Source organism: Python bivittatus, unplaced genomic scaffold (assembly GCF_059951505.1).
Source record: "Python bivittatus isolate LINGU-HERP-01145 unplaced genomic scaffold, Pbiv_v1 ctg000610_np1212, whole genome shotgun sequence".
Lineage (NCBI taxonomy): Eukaryota > Metazoa > Chordata > Lepidosauria > Squamata > Pythonidae > Python > Python bivittatus.
In genome coordinates this window covers 43,876,344-43,893,876 of record NW_028277088.1, presented here as the reverse complement: position 1 = coordinate 43,893,876, position 17,533 = coordinate 43,876,344, and the positions used below count along the sequence as shown (strand labels likewise).

General features: G+C 35.3%; 1 protein-coding gene across 1 annotated transcript; it reads right to left on the bottom strand.

The window, feature by feature from the left end:
• Positions 1-1,366: 1,366 nt before the first annotated feature.
• LZTFL1 (leucine zipper transcription factor like 1) lies at positions 1,367-14,723 on the bottom strand. The gene is made up of 10 exons (XM_007437858.3): positions 14,586-14,723; positions 13,368-13,492; positions 11,272-11,466; positions 10,656-10,716; positions 8,385-8,453; positions 6,623-6,688; positions 6,092-6,169; positions 3,113-3,286; positions 2,620-2,723; positions 1,367-2,263 (listed from the first exon to the last, which is right to left on the bottom strand). The coding sequence occupies exons 1-10, from the start codon at positions 14,586-14,588 to the stop codon at positions 2,245-2,247; spliced, it is 894 nt and encodes a 297-aa protein (XP_007437920.2). The 5' UTR covers positions 14,589-14,723; the 3' UTR covers positions 1,367-2,244.
• Positions 14,724-17,533: the final 2,810 nt, after the last annotated feature.

Sequence of the window (17,533 nt, the reverse complement as noted above, 5' to 3'; positions counted from 1 at the left end):
ACCAAGTGTTATTAGTAGCTCACAGCAGTGCAAAGCTTGAAGGTCTGATCTCGCATGTTCACCTAAGTCATTTCCAGCATGCTCCAGCTCCAGCTTTGTTCCAGGCTCCCAGGAAGAACAGACAGGCAGAAGGAAGAACAAGACAAGTGAAGTTCTGACTATGAAATCCTGAAGAACTCTGAAGATAAGTTTTAATGGACTCTTAATAGTTTAACGGCTCCTGCAGTTATCATATTTAGCTTGCTTTATTGTGCCGTTGTTTCTTTTTCCTTACTTTCTGCCTCACAGCAAAGCAATGGCTCTGCTAAAAATTGTGTTTATATTGCTCAGTGCGGTTTATTTGCAATTGCTAAGATGTAGGATGCAACAGTCACAGGACTGGCTACCTACAAATAACTCTTATTTAATCGTAGTCCATTCCATCATCCCACCTGGGGAACCGTTCTGTGCTATCAGGGGAACAAATTGGGATTCTGTGTTCAAAATATGCTTTATAGGAGTACCACAGCAATTTTTGGAGATACTTGTACTGTTACTAAGCTGACCCCAATATTTAAGCCATATATCCTTGATCACCTAGGGCAAATCCTTCTATATGTTGAGTCTATGGCCACTAACACCAGTGGACCAACCAAGCATTATACAGGGTAGAAACCAAAGGCATGTGCCAGGGCAAAACTGTGTGAGTGTTTGGCTGTTATGACAAAAAGACATGCTTTTCTTATCAGCACTGAAAAATTGCACAGAAGTAATAGAGCTGGGCTATGCACAAATTCACTACTACTTGCCCAAGGGATGGTATCTGTTGTGTGGAAACCATGCCTTTTCATACTTTCCAGCAATTCCTTGAGAGGCCCCTGTGCAATTGGGTGTTTAACTCATTTCATGCAGTACCAGTTGTCCAGAATTACACTCATCACAAACCCAGGCAAGTGCACCAATACCTTATTGAGGGCCCACCACTTGATGGTGACTGTGATGATCACATTGGGCTGTTAAATACCAGAGATGTTTATGGGCTTGCTATCTCCATAACTGGCACACCAGTTTTAGCAACCAGAGCCTATCTCAATATCAAAAAAACTAGCTTGCTTAGTTACAAAAACTATAAACAAAACTTCAAATGTTACAACTCTCCTCAATGAGAAGCAGGAACAGTTTGTAAAACAGACCTGCCATTGACTTTATGTTGTTTAAAATGTGAAGAATTTCCAGGAATGTGCTGTTTTAACCTCACTGACAATTCCCTATGAATAAAAACCACTGTGCAAGATTTAAGGGATCTGGCAAAGTGAGTTCAGAACAAGCCCCAGTACTTTATGGACTTGGTTTACCTCTTGGTGACCTGGCACAGATTGGTTGCAAAATTTGGCCCTAGGATACCTAGCTCTCCAGGCTGCAATAGTCCTACTACTTTGCACTGGGCAATGTTTAGCGGGACTGTTCAGCAATTGTCTCCAGGGGAGTGCAAGGCTGAATTCAGTTTCCCTGTCAGACATGTATTTTGATCTTCTGGAGGTCAAAAGGGCGGAGAACTGTGAGGGAAAAAAGTTTTCAGATGAATGGGAATATATAAGTTCAATTGCAGCATAAGGAATCTGCAATAGCCTTGGAGCTGGCTTACACCAATTTTATCAGAGCACCCCATGGCAACTCATGAATCTGTCCAGTAGGTCTCTTTGAAACTGACAGCAGAGGGCAGGACGTAACTCGAGACCTATTACATATGTATGCCTGCATCACTTTTCCCTTCCCCTTTTCTGAAATGTATAAATGTCAGTGCATCTCTTTTGTTTGCAGGGATGTCTCTCACTAACCTCTGGTGGGCTCCCCTCCAGTGCATACTGTCTAAATAAACACTGCAGGGAGCTTTGATTATTTTGCCTGTTTTGGTTCCCGCACTTTGATTCCAGAACAGTATGTACAGAACTATAATTAACATTTTAAACTACTGTTCATAATAAACTTTTTTACTATACAAAGAAATAGGTAAATGCTCTGTATTTGTAGTTCTTAGGCAATACATGAACTAAACATTTAAATTGGGCCTAAACCACAAATATGTCTTTTTCTTTATTCTGAACGCTCACTTATGGCTTTCTAAGAATACAGTAATGTTTAAAAAAGGAAATAAGCTGCTTGGAAAACATACACTGAAACTTATTGAAAAATAGATCCTTTCCCAAAATCTCCTGTATTTTCATTTTGTGGCAGTTCCTTGAAACAAAACAGGCTCTTCAGATCTTAATCATTTGGCTCATATCTATGAACACAAAACAGAAAAATACTCAGATGTAATATTACATTACAATAGTGAAATTAGTCCATTCTTTGAAATAAATAACTAGCGTGTTTTGGATGAGTCACATTCCCCCTGAAAGAACAGGCCCACAGCTTGGGAGCATATGTATTTATTATTTATTTAATTTATTGACAAGACATAAATAGGCACCTATCTCATATAATGATTCTAGGTAGCTCACAACAATCCTTAAAAACAAATTAAATTAAATTAATTGAATTGAATTGAAATTAAATAAATTTGTCATGATTTTGTCAAACTAAATATCATTAATAGAAAAAACACACAAAAGGGACAAATGGAGGACTACCACTTACTTTGAAAGCTTCTTTCGTAGCTCTTTTATCTGCTCATTCTTCTTGGAGAGAATCTCTTTCATATTGCGATAGGCAGCGGTTTGTTGAAACTTCTTTTCTAATTCCTATGCATTTTGAATCATTAAAGTATTATTTTAATGATACTACATTTGTATTAAACTAGCATTAAAACATTCACAATGCTAATATCTAATTATAAATGCATGAAAAATAAGCAAGCGTGACATTCTATTTGTATAGCAAGATAGTTTAAGGAATAATTGGGCAAAGTACCTCATGTTAAAAGACAAATCAAACCCATGAACTATTTAACTATTTATATTTATAACATGTTGAACCTACCTCTTCATTATTAAAATCAACATGGGATTAAAATCACTCCTTTCAAGAGCATGGGACCTAACTACTGTTTAATTTAATTCTTATTATCAGAAAAAGTTCAGGGAAGTGAAAAAAGGCAAAGGTGGCCACAACTATAGCTGGGAAAACTAACCTTTTCAGCCAGAGCCAATTGGTCTTGAACCTTAAGTAGGTCATGTTTTGTTGATGCCAGATTCTCTTCCAAGGATTTTTGGCTTGCGGTACTATCTTGCAAAGTCTTTTCAAACTGACACTTCAAATCAGCCACAGTATTTTCTAGTTCACTAATATCCTGAGTAGTGTTAAACTTGAAAAAAAAGAGATATATGATCTTACTGAGAAAATCATCTAGCCATTTATTTAATTAATTTATATTTCAAATTTGTCACCGCCCATCTCACTGTACATATTTATTTAACAATAATGTATAGTTACATCCACATATACCTATATACCTATGTACACTTACATGCCCCTTCTAAAAAACTGTAGTTCTTAGATGTAAAAATACATGCAATGTATTCCTCCTTTAGAATACTGATATTATTATACAGAATTTCATAGGAATTTCCTATCCAGAAAACCTGGTCATGAAGATTCAGTGGAATCAATGGGATAATTTTTGTTGACATTTATAAAATAATATTAAAGGAAAATTTAAAATTGACAGTATTAAGAGTAAAGTGGTGAAATAATTAAACTGAGTTCACAAATAGCATTAAGCTAATTTACTTTTTAAAAATAAAGTAATATGGAACTCATGGATATAGTGAGTTGCATGTTCCTAATTCACAGGATGAAAATTTATTTTGATAAATGCTATTAATATTGCTAAATAGATGGTCTAATATGCAACCCATGAAGGTTTTATTGGTTTCAAGTCTGCATTTGATTCTATTTCTAGACTAAACCTGCGGGAACATCTTCAGAACTCCACAGCTGACAGGCTGGCTGACCAAACGGCATTAAATGGGGCCTACACAGCAATCTGAAGATTCTTCTAGGAAAGAAAGCAAGATTGTCATGGCAGCCTTTAAATTATTCATAGTCAAAGCATTGACCCAACTCTTTAGGGAGCTCAGTTAGACCCAGATATAAAATTCAATGCCATCTTATTAGCATGTGTAAAATTAAAATTTCAAAGAGATCTACTTCAAGCACCAGGATGTATGTCTAATGCTAAAACTGGTAAAACTGGACAACCATTTGCCCAGAATGGTATGAGGATTCCTGCACTGGGCAGGGGGTTGGACTAGAAGACCTCCAAGGACCTTTCCAACCCTATGATTCTACATTTAGGATTAAAACAGGCTGTGGAGTCCTTGGTGCTCTCTGAGCTTGGTTGTTTGTTTGCAACCGTTTCATTACCTGCCTAGGTAACATCATTCTGTTCTATGTTAAAACAGGCTGCTGGGAATTGAGAGAAGAGTATGGCCTTCCATTTTCAAGCAATGGTTTGAAATTAAAATGTTATTAATTAAGTGTTGTTGATATTTCCAGTCAACTTAGAAAAAATTCATATGAAAATACTGTCATGTGACACAAGAGGTACTTCTTATATGAAATAAACACGAGTGTAATAATTTTAAAATATTGCTCAACAGAGAAATTATTTGGACTTTCATTGTGGATCTACCTGGATTTATCTTACTTTATTTCACCTGTTGAATTTATTCTAATTCTACTGATCTTATTGCACTTGAAACTATTTTTAGCTTGTTTGGATCACCTTGAAAGATTTTTCCTCTTTAACTGATATCACAAGAGGGAGCTCCAATACAAGGAACTGAATAATATACCAGGATTGGTAATTGTCAGAATATAATGGTCTGTTGATGAGATGTTAGTGCCTATAATGCCTTTGCTTTCTTTTTATTGTACTGCATATAATATTTAATGAATTTATTTATATTCAATTAGTCTCTTGCCTTTAACAGTTTATTATCCTTTTCTGAACTTGTTTAATGAAAAAGTATTTTTAAGAATAAATCTGTGTTTTATTTTCTAAAAATGAGAAAGAGGAAGCAAAATAAAAAAAGATTCAACAAGAACAGAGGAAGTCTAGTGGAACTGTGGAAAAGCTGGCGTTTATTTATTTATCAGAAATCAGAGACCTATTCACAAGTGAACCGTTTACGTTACAACAAAAAGTTGACTTGAAATAATGTTTTTGACTCATTTAATTGGGTTCTCTTTATCTAATTTCAGGACTTGTGTGAAGAACAGACCATATTTTAGGTCATATTTCTGCAGAAATATTGAAAATTCAAAAGGGTTCACAAACTTTTAGGAACCACTGTATCTTCAAGAGATATGTATTAAAAAGACAGTGTTAATTGGCTAAATATAAGCATTTAGGTCAAAAATTCTGGTGGAAAGAAAGAAAATGGAGTAGCTGTCAATATTAAGAATTTATCATGGAACTTGGAAATATAGATCTAGGATGAAGCAGGGAGATTTTTATTCCTATGGTTTAAAACTGAACAAAGGAATATTACAGTTGCTTCAATTTATGCTCCAAATGAGAGTAAAACAAAAATTTACATTTTTTAAAATCACTTCTTGCAATTGCAAAAGGAAATGTTTTGATTCTAGGAGACATGAATGGGATTCTCTCCCCAAATCTTGATAAATTTGGTTCATACAAAAGTAGCTCTGGCAAATTGCCACAAACTGTTGTGGACTATATGTTATTTACTCTTAGATGTGTGGAGATATAAATAAAGGTTATGAAAACTGTAACAAAGAGTTATTCTAAGTTAGCTAGGCATAATCCTACAATGACATTTTTTGATTATTTATATTAATCAGAGGAATAACAAATGAATAAAGTACAGAACAACTTGTAAAAGTTCTTAATTTATTTCAACAAGTCCTATGTTAAACAATCATATTATAAAATTAAGTGGAAAAAAATTAAAATGTCATAGAAAGGAACAACTCGTTCTATGTTGGCATTATTACAATACTACCTATTACTGAAAAGCATTATATACCTGATGAATTAAGTTCACCATAAGGTTTTGAAACACAACTAAAATAACTTTCACGGAATAACCTTATCAAAACAGTTATATTTAATTGATATGGTCTGAAAAAATAATATTTTTACCTTTTGATCCCCCTGAGCAATCTGTAGGTCCTGTAAAGCCTTTTCTAACTTTGATTTTTCATCTAGTGCGTTTGTGGCCTGCAATAGATTTGAAAATTCCGGTCAAATCTTATTTTAAAAAGACATATCCATCCACTATAGAAGCGGTTTACTGTTTTCTTCTTCTGCATATATACACCACCCACCCATCTACAGTAAAGCCTCAATCTAAGAGATCATTTTGGAAGACAGTTAAGTATGAAAGTATGTCACCTGTTGTGAACTGCATCATTATGTCATTTTGCATATTGTACAAATTATGTCATTTGTGGCAATCTGCATCATTTGTGAAATGAAGTCATTATGCAAATAAAGTAAATTGATTCAAATTACATAAATATAATCTAATTTAATATAAATGTAAGTATATATAGGTGCAATAGGCTTCCTCCTTATTTCATGAAGATATTTAGATGGAAATCTCCATTGCACCTGAAGGCCACTAAATGGAAGTCTGTTAAATCAAGGTCTCACTGTATCAAAGGAGTTTACCTGTAGCTCTATTGTCTTTAATCGGGTCTTCAATTTTTCATTTTCTTCATGAAGTCTTGCAATTTCCTACAGGCAAGAAACCAAGCAAACTATAGAAATACTTAGATATATTTTGTAGAATAATTTACGACAGATTGAAAAAGGTAATGCTTATCTGTACTGTACCAGTACACAGAGATTGTCTGTTTTTTAATTACTCTGGATTATTTTTAACCCTTTTAAGCTGCCCAAAGTCATGTACAAGTGGGTGGCTGTAGAAGTAATTGAAGTTATAAATTAAATAAAATCCACAAGCCCCAATGTGAGATTATTAGGCTTTGACATACTTGATTTTGGAAATGCAGACCATTTCACCTGGCTAGAACAAAATGCCTTTTTTCAGTTAATGTTTCCCGTTTCATCATATTCCTGCCAAAGGATTACAAGGTGAAGGAAACTGTACATAGCTAAAGATAATAAACTACTGGTATTTGTGAATGTTTCTTCTGTAATTTGGGGGGTGGAATAGATTAATTTCAACTGCTTTACAGTATGTGCATCTGCTACTGTATTTTTTGACTTCTGTTGCCATTCTGAAGCCTCAAGAATTTTTCCTACATATTTGACCATTTCTTCTGTTACATTGCTGACACATATTTCTTAAGTAAACAAAGTTAAAAACACACTAGCCATTGGTTCTGCTTAGACTAACACATCCTGATCGACATTTCCCTAACATGTAGGACTTCAGAGGAGTTGATCATGTCACGCAAAGTTGAACTAGATACCATGAGGCAGAGGTTGATATATCAGAAATCCACAGGTTTTTATTTAAACTAATTAACATTCCAGTGAGTTGGAATGGATAGATTGTCAGGGTTAGTGTTCTTAGGGTACACTCTTGTTACATGTATTATTTCTCATCAATCATCTAATAACTAGACGTGACATTCTGCAATCCACTTTAGTGCAGTACCACAGATACCAACTTAAAAATAATTAACTGAAAACAATAACACTTATTCTTAAGTGCATATATAAGTATAACAATCTACTGTACTTTGTACACACAGTTGGGAGGAAGTCTCTTTAAACATAGTGGAATCCCTATGAATAAACAAGGATTGTCAAATAAATGAGTTAACAACAAGGTAGGGAAAGCATGCATAACAAACTTTCTGGTATTCTTTTCAACCCCATATCATGTCTATATGTTTATGAATGCATATGTACTGGGAAGCATGGGGCAGGCTACATATGCTCTGGGTCACTGACCAGGAACTAATAAATAATAAAGGAGCAGTTATCAACGTTATGAGATGCTGCCAACTGCTTCTCCCATTGGGAGAACTTTTGGGAAATGTTTCTTTCATAGTCACTGGCCTGATCAAACTCACTTTCAAATGCAATCTTTCTTTTGCAGCTTCTCCCCCCAAAACTGCATTTGGTTCCATTCTGCTAAATTTTTAGAGCATTGTTGTGCTGATCGACGGAGTTCTGATCTCTTTTAAATAATTTTTTTTGAACATTGTTTGTTTGGAAAGAATACAATCAAAAAGTGTACAGTATTTCCAAATTATTTGTGGATTTTTCTTTTTCAATTATGTATGCTGGCAAAAATACAGAGTTTGTTTTTACAACTAGTAAATCATTAACAGTTTAAAGTTACTACGATAGATTACTTAAACTTCTAAATACAGCTTGAATAATAGGCAAAAAGTTTTAGTTTGATCAGCAACTGGTTACATTGAGTGAAGTAATTATTACATGAATGAAGCGTCACCTTGTTTAGCAATTCTGATGCTCCCTCATGCAATGGAGTAAGTTTAGGTTTAACCAGCTCTGGATTCGGCTACAAAGAAAAAGTACAAATCAAGTATCTCTAACATAATATAAACATATTCAGAAGTAGCATATCCTGAATTAAACTGATTTTAAGGTGTATTCATAAAATAAATATTACAACAATTATTGAGTCATCCTTCTCTTATTCTGATAGGAGAGCATTCATTTCTAAGTAGCATTTGGAATCATTAGTTAATTTATTTTCACAAGATCACACACATATATATACCATATATATCAAAAAGAGATAAATTAACATAAAATAACACCCAGAAAAACACAGAATTAAATGTTTTGCACTTAAAAGAAATTAGAGACGTTGCTTTATATCTTGTAAGGGATAGCGATATATTTTTCTTCCTCTGATTCTACATATCATCAAACAAAATTTAGCTATTCTGTATATATCTCTGGGTTTGAACTGGTAAGCAAAAAAGTGCCCTGTGACATATTTTGGTAACACTGGAAGGATTTTTGAAATGGGCAATCACAGAGTGCTATATATACTTATAAAGTATTCCACCTATGAAGATATATTATTTATTTATTACTATTATTTATTAAATTTATATCCTGCCTATCTCCTTCCAGAGGAAGGTGGCTTACAATTAAAATCTGAGACAAAAAAACCAATAAAAATATAAATATCCATATTAAAATAACTAGTAACAATTCTATATAAAAGCCTATATACAATTCAAGATGATGGGGGGGAGCAGTATTGATCATCCCACCAGTCAATTCCAACAATGCAAGCCTCCATCAGGTTCCCAGGACATCTGGCATAGCCACATTTTCACACTTTTTCGGAAGTCCAGGGGAGTGGGGGCAGCCCACACCTCAGGTGGTAAGCTGTTCCACAGGGTGGGGGCTACAGCAAAAAAGGCCCTCTTCCTAGACCCCGCCAGCCAAAATTCCTTGACTGGTGGGGTCTGCAACATGCCTCTTTTGCTGGACCAAGTGGGGCAGGTGGATATAACAGGGACCCCTTGGAGAAAGCTGATCTAGATATCAGCCATCTAGGATACTTCCAGTTGTGTTATCCTGTGTTTCCCAAATGCCCATCCTTGAAATATTTTAAGGGTTAAAACATTTTACCAAGTATTTCTGGGACACTGACACTATACAGCCTAAACTATCCCTGGATAATTCACAAATTAGTACTTCTCTGAAATCTGTGCTCATTCTAGTAGCTGATTTATGATAACGAATTGTCTGAATTGTGTATGCAAAGACACGTAAAAGGTTTTTTTAATTAATGGATTTTTATTGTAAGATCTGAGAATCCCTGACCTAAAAAGTAACTTTCAAACATTTCAACCAAAATGTTTTGTACTGATTTGTATTACCTTTACTGATAAGGAAAGTAGTCATTTGTTTAGATTCTCATACAAAAAGCTTCACACAGGAGCTAGGAGGGGTTACAGGGTTGAGCTGGGAGAAGTCTTAAACGCATCAGAGAAGACTAAAAAAGAAATCTGGAATGGGAGATTTTTTTTTTTTAATGGATGGCAACTAAAATAGATGTAGACTGCAAATGGCTGTTGAAGAGGGTAGTTGGTTTTAGTAAAGAACAATGTGACCAGTAAACCTAAGTTGGATTGTGCAATGTTTGTACTGCTGAAAAGAGTTGTTAGGCATAATCCAAGTAAGTGTGTGGAAGATCAGAATACTAAACCTGCCAAGGGATACTAACTCACCAATGCAGAGGGCATGGGGCAAGGGTGGGTTCTTGTGCCAGAAGGTAATAAAAGAAGATAAAAAGTTGTATCAACTAGAGGAGAGCCTGATACCAAACTGATCAAGACAACAAAAAAGCTGCCATCAGATGTTCCTTATTAGGAAAAAGATAGGGACAGGGGTCCCATTATAATCTGCAAATATATAAGCTTAGATTTGGTTTAGACTGAAGTTTGGAATACAGAAATGTTCTGGTCTTACATTTTAATTGTTCTTATCAAGTAAGGCTTGGAGAAAAAGAAATTATTCATAATGGAATGCAATGCACTTAGACATGCTTTAAGAAACTTAAATGGTTCTTACTCATGTTCCTGTGCTTCTTAATAAAAGGAGATAAAATTAGAATGATGTATTGCACTGAATTTCTATAAAATCCTCAGAACCCATACATGTAACCATGATAGCAATATAAAACCCACAGTTGTTTTTCACATACAGTTTGGCCACTGTTTTAGAAATAAAGGCATACCTTCTTATTTGAAGATGTAAATTCTGATTTTTCAAACTCTGCAACTTGTTCTAATAAATCCCTTGAAAAAAAGCAACAAACATTTTAGTGAAGTCTATTGAACACTAAGTTACATTCAGGAGATGGCAGTATCTGTCCACTAACCTTGGTTGATCTCAGAAGCTAAGTGGGGTCAACCTGGCTAGATTTTGGATGGGGGGCACCTGGGAATTCCAGGGCTGTTAGCTAGACTTGAAAGTAAAAAAATGGCCTAGGAGAAGGCAGTGGCATACCACTTTGCCAGCAGTGACAAGGTAACTGCAAACATGCAGTTACTAGGATTTGAGCTTAACTCGACGATCTCTTTATAATGTAAAACAGGGAAAACCAATGAGAAGTCTCAAATGAAAAATTATCTTTGAGACTAAGACAACAATTAAAAACATACTTTTAGGAGATGAACCTTCATTGAGCAAACTAGATCTGCTTTTAAATAAACAAGTTTAGGACTCTGCTATCATTTCTTAAATAACTGTACTGGGTCAATAATTTTATGAATGAGGAAAGAAAATGTATTAGTAACAGTAATAGTAATAATAGTAGGTATAATCTATGAAGTTCTCTTTAAAGTACTCACCTATTTTCCAGTTCTGAAAAGTCAGTCTGCAATTTAAGATACCACTTCTCTGCCTGGGAAAAAATTTGCCGTAAAAGTAATACATTGGTGTAAGTTGAGTTAATAAGTTCTGATTCCACCTCGCTGTGCACTACAGTCTGTAAGCCATCCAACATATCTGTCACTTCATCTATAGTGAATGTGTCTTCCACAAGCCTAAAGAGAAGAATCCAGAAATAGGATGATTTTAAAAACTATGAAACTACCCCAAAAATATTTAAAAAAAAAAACTTGTGAGCATTCCATTCCACTACATATAGACAAGATGTGATATGTCACCAGTTCAATTCAGATTTATTCTAAACAAAGTACCAGCACAGCTAGCAAAACAACAGCACATATTCATTGTCTCAGAAGGCATTACTCATTTCATCAATAAATAGTGGTATAAAACCTATATTCCATGAGGAATATCATTATTTTTAAATTATAAGTAATTGACTTCTTTTATATTTATTAATTTATTACATTGATTTATATACCTGCCCATCTTGCAATTGTTATATTTTTCCATTGGAACTGCATTTAAATAAAATTTTGATCCACACATGGAAGACAATTGCTTTTGTGTGAATATGGGTGATACCACCAAAAAGTTTTAACTTTCTGTGATAGCTCCTCATGCTTCATGAGGGAATTTCTGTGGGTAGCTATTCAGACAGTGATGGGGCTATGATGGAAAGCAAAAACATTCATGAGTGCACAAAATATACAGAGGGCAAAGTGGTTTAAATCCTCACAATGGTTAGAAATTTTTTTAAAAAATTAAAAATCCCATTTTGGTTTTAAGAAGTTACCTATGAAACAAGCTAGTAATATTTGCAGATTATAGTTAACTAATAAGAGGTACAATGCTTGTCCTTCATATTTGAATTCTGCAATATGCATGATGTCCTTCTCCTCGTGTCAGAAAAAGTCTCCATAGAGACTTTTAGGTCTCTAGATATTAACTATTAAATATCTATGTATCTCTCATATCTTTATTATATTTGTTTATAACCATTTTTCAGGCAAAAAAAAAGGCTCTCAAAATGTCTTAAAACAATGTATATAAAGATATGAGAGATACATAAATATTTAATAGTTAATAACAAGCTGGAGACTTTTTCTGACACAAGGAGGAGAAGCTACAAGCAGAGAGAGGGGTTGGTTGATAGTAAAGGTGGCTATCAATTTAGAAATATGCCAGCATTTGGCCTCCCATTATTATTAAAAAGAGAGGTGTCAGGAGTCAATTCTAATTTAAGCACTGATATTAATCAATACCGGACTAATTATATAAGAGACTAATGACAAATGCAATATAGAAAGAGAATATGCATTAACAGTGGAGTGAGTCGGACTTCTCTCAGTCTCCCAGTTTGAAGAAGACATGCATTTCCTGGCTGTGTAGTCTTTTGGATTCAAAGGCAAAAATGTGATTTGGAGCATTCATGTAGCACTCCTTAAAGCAGCAGTGTCTTTTCCCGGTAACATGTGAGAACAGTGCTGCTTGGTTTAAAGCGTTGCAGGCAGGGGAATTGAGGGCTGTCAAAAAAGTCTAAATAGTGGCTATGACTCCATGACTGAAGTCCCACACCTTTTGTGTGTGTTTCACAACACGCACAAAAGGGGGTGGAGCTTCAGTCACACAGCCACAGCCGCCATCTTGAATATTTTGACACCCTATGCACACATCCCTGGTTGCAGACTAGTATGTGCATGCTTGATTGTGCTCCAAAGTACCTTTTTGCCTTTGAATCCAAAGTGCTACAGAACTCTAATGCACATCAGCCAATCAAATGTTTTTGAGTCTTATCACTATTTATTTTGTAAAGCAGTATTTATATATCTACATGTTATCTGACATTAATGTTCAAAATAAAATTAAAAGTCATAAACAGAATATGCGAATGCTTCCAAATCTCATTCACAGTTGCAGTAGTGTTACATTTCTCTTCATATTGGTAAATATGCTCATCCCCCTTTAGAATACGCATTTTCCACAGTAAATTTAAGGATCATTGCTAAAATAGGCCTCTGAGTTAATTTATATATTTTTCCCATTCTCTTATTACCTGCTTTCCTTAAGGTCCTGAAAACAAGAGTCTACTGTCTTGAGGCGCAGACCACGTTTAGAACGTGCAAGTCGCATATAGTTGATCACTTCATTCTGATGGTGATCATTTAGACCCAGCTCTGCCTGTATATAAAGTAAACAATACTGATATAAAGATCCATAACATGGATTTTCTGTCATATTTAAAGATATTATATGTATGTTTAATTTGAAGGGTACTTAAGCTACTTCTCATATCTAAAGAAAAGATTTATAGAAAAGTTTCTGAAAATATATACATTCATAATTATTGTTTATTAGTAAAGTATTATTTTATATATTTATACACCAATTTTCTAAATCACTGTGTGCAGTTATAGGATTACGTTGTCCAGATTTACAAATCAAAACTTGCAGCCACTGTTAATAATGCTATATAAATCGAATAAATAAATGTTACAACAAGCTTCAGAAAAGAAACAAGAACAGAAAAATATGCAAAAAACCAAAAAGAGAATATCAAGTAGGAATTCATTATCAGTCATTCATTCCCAGATTCACTTGACACCAACAATCCCATATGCACTCATTTAAAATTAAGCCTTGCTGAATTCATAATAAGAGATACTCCTATTGAAAGCTGCACAGAATGTTTACCACCGCTATCCCTCACTGATTTGCCCAGCATAAATCGATATATTAAGAATGGCACTGCAAGAGACTTGATAGTGAACTACCCATAAATTTGGGGAGGGGGAGGCGTGATCAAATGCTGCCAGATAAGATCCTATATCAGAGAGAAGATATGTGTAATGTGAATTCCGCGTAAGGAAAAGCTTCCAGATCACGACTGCAGATCCGGACGATCACTAGATGTTAGAAACAGCATATGGTTTCTGAATCTCTTTGCTGCCATCTAGTGGTAGTCCGGATTTTTGCAGCCAAAAACTGGTACCCCTATCCATGGTAACAGTCGTGAGTCACGGGAGTTTTCGTCTCACATGATCTTAATTTCTAATGTAAGAATCTCACAATTTGGAGTAAGAGAGGGATCAGGGGAAAGGGGAAGGGGGGGAACGCCACGTTCGGGGAAAGGGGGGAAGCGCCTTTATTATTATTCACGTTTTGCGCGAATAATCCCAAATTCCAAATTCCACTTCTCTCGGGAAAGTGAAGCAACAGTATGTCAGAATACTAAAGGGACGGCTGAAAAGCAGCAGAAGCGTCGGTTGCTCACCATGACGAACCGGCGGTGGCCTACAACGAAGAAGACGCGACGATTTACCAGACCGTGGTTGCTATGGTGAAGAAACGAAAGCCTCGCGAGCGCCTTCTTTATAATATCATTGGCTGAGCGAGTGTTCGCATGGGCGGAAGTGAAGTCTTGGTGGTCCCGTGCGCGAGAAGGTCGGTAAAGAGCTTTTTGAAAGCAGCGGCCCGTGGGGCAGATCACGGATTTCAAAGCAGCCTCTTCCTTTGTTAAAGAAGATTCGTAGAAACAAAAGGACTTAGTCATACTTTGAAAGGACCGATTGAAATCGCTGGGTCAAGATTCAATAGTTTCAACTTAAGAAACTATTAAGAATATTTCTTAACACCGATGTACACCATGCGTTCATTCAAGCGAGAAGAACCCCTAAACACAAATGAGTGAAGATTTTTTTAATTCGCTTCTAATTTGTTTTTCATTTCATTTACTTTGGTTATTTTTCCTCTCACAATTACTTTGCTACAGTCTGTTGCTGGAGAAAGTTTAGCATCTTTTCACACAGGTTTCCTAGTGCTACTAATCAAAATTTAACTCTGCAGCTACTCTTGCTTTCCTCAATGGATTATATGTGTGTGGGTGTATGGTAAAAATGACAGAAGCTGGAATGGGAAAAGATGTGACTGTTAGAAATGATAGATAATGTTACTGTTTGGACCATCTGCCCATTAACTACTTCATTCTTGAGGCAATCAGTTACAAATAAAATCCTGATCTGAAAATACCCACACAACTTTATGATAAATGATTTTAGTCTGGAGAGCAAAGAGAAACTATGGAATGTAAAACTGAGTCAGGAATTCCTAACTCTTCAAAACAAAAGATAAATCATTATTCACAGTGAAGCTGGGAAAGATACAGGATTGATCTGAAATACCGTAAAATGATAGCCCCTGCACACACACAGGCAAAAACATATACACACACATAAAAATAATAGTGTTTCTTGCAAGGTATTTCATACAGGAAAAACTATGAAAAATCGCTTCTATCATAAACCACTGGCCATTGAACAGAGAAGTGGGAAAAAATTTTTTTTGAGATAAACCTGAGATAAAGACAACATAAGAAAATTAGTCAAACTGAAATTGTAAAAGTAAAGTCATCTAGGAGAAACAAAATGTGCAATTGGAACTAAATAATCATACTGTTCTTAAGTGCAGTTCTCTTCCTCTGAACTGGGTTAGTGGGATCCTAGCCACACAGTGGACGGTTAGTTATTTCTATCCTTTATGGCAAAATTGCCTCATTCGATAGAATGTCATAAGATACAAAACAGTAAGGAGAAGCCAAATCAAACAACATATTAAGACTGAAGAGGAGCAATTAAAACATGAACAACAGTTTCAAAAATATAAAACAATTAAGACTGCAGCCTAAGAGAGAAAAATATTTTAATATTTAAAACAACAAAGTAATCCTTTTTCTTTCTACAAGGTTTTAGAGGAACACAATTTCTGTATTCACTCCACACTCAGAATGAAGTAAGCAATAATTCCTAAAATCTCCTGTTTCTCACAACTATAAACAATACTCTCTGCTATCAGATGCACCAACCTAGAAAAGGTGTTGTCAAAAATAAGTATGTAAATTCCAGCATTTTGGACTTTTACGTTCCCTCTGATGATTTCCTTATGAGAGTTGCAGTGAGTCATAGGAATAAGAACCTGCAAAACATACATCAGTATAATACCCAGAAGGAAATTTGCCAGTATAAAATAACTCAGGGAATGAATGAATGAATGAATGAATGAATGAATGAATGAATGAATGAATATATATGCTTTTAACCAGCCTGCCCAAATATATGTCCTCTCTATGTGTTGACTAGAACTCCCATCACTCTCAGCCTGTATGGCCATCAATTAACTCAATATTACTTGAAAGGTACAGTGATGAGAAGGAAATCAGGAAGAAGGGAAGGTTTTCAACAACAACTTTTTCTTTGATACTGATAGCATAACAGATCAGTACAGTAAGATGTTCTTACAACAGGAGTGGATAACCTGCAGCTCAAGGGTCCCCACATTTTTTAACCCCCCGACACTCTTCATTAAGGCAAATCCAAACAAAAATCAACAGCACTGTTTCCTCCCATCTACAGATTGAAAATCTTCTTCCCACTAAAAGTAGAGCATAATTGCTAATTATATTTTTGGGACAGAGACCTAGAATGGTGTATCTCCGCTAGCAAACAACAGATTTTCTTAGCTGAGCTGACTTGTTCATAATTAAATTATGTGCAAGGTTTCCATGGAGGAGAACAATTCTGGTATGAAGGGCTGACTTACTTTACATTGATCCAGAGGTTTCTTCTGATTGCTTGTACACCACGCTGAATTATATATTCTTTGGGTCTGATGAAAACACCCAACTTATTGTACGGCCAGTCTCGTCCACAGTAACTGGAATAATGCTGTATATACTTGACACTATGCATTAACAGTGGAGTGAGTCGGACTTCTCTCGGTCTCCCAGTTTGAAGAAGACATGCATTTCCTGGCTGTGTAATCTTTTGGATTCAAAGATAAAAATGTGATTTGGAGCATTCATGTAGCACTCCTTAAAGCAGCAGTGTTTTTTTCCAGTATCATGTCAGAACAGTGCTGCTTGGTTTAAGGAGTTGGAGACAGGAGAGTTGAGGGCTGTCAAAAAAGTCTAAATAGTAGCTGTGACTCCATGACTGAAGTCCCACACCTTTTATGTGTGTTTCACACCTTTTTGCCTTTGAATCCAAAGTGCTACAGAACTCTAATGCACATCAGCCAATCAAATGTTTTTGAGTCTTATCACTATTTATTTTGTAAAGCAGTAATTATATATCTACATGTTATCTGACATTTATGTTGAAAGTAAAATTAAAAGTGCTGAACTGAACATGAAGATGCTTCCAAATCGCATTCATAGTTCAGTGGTGT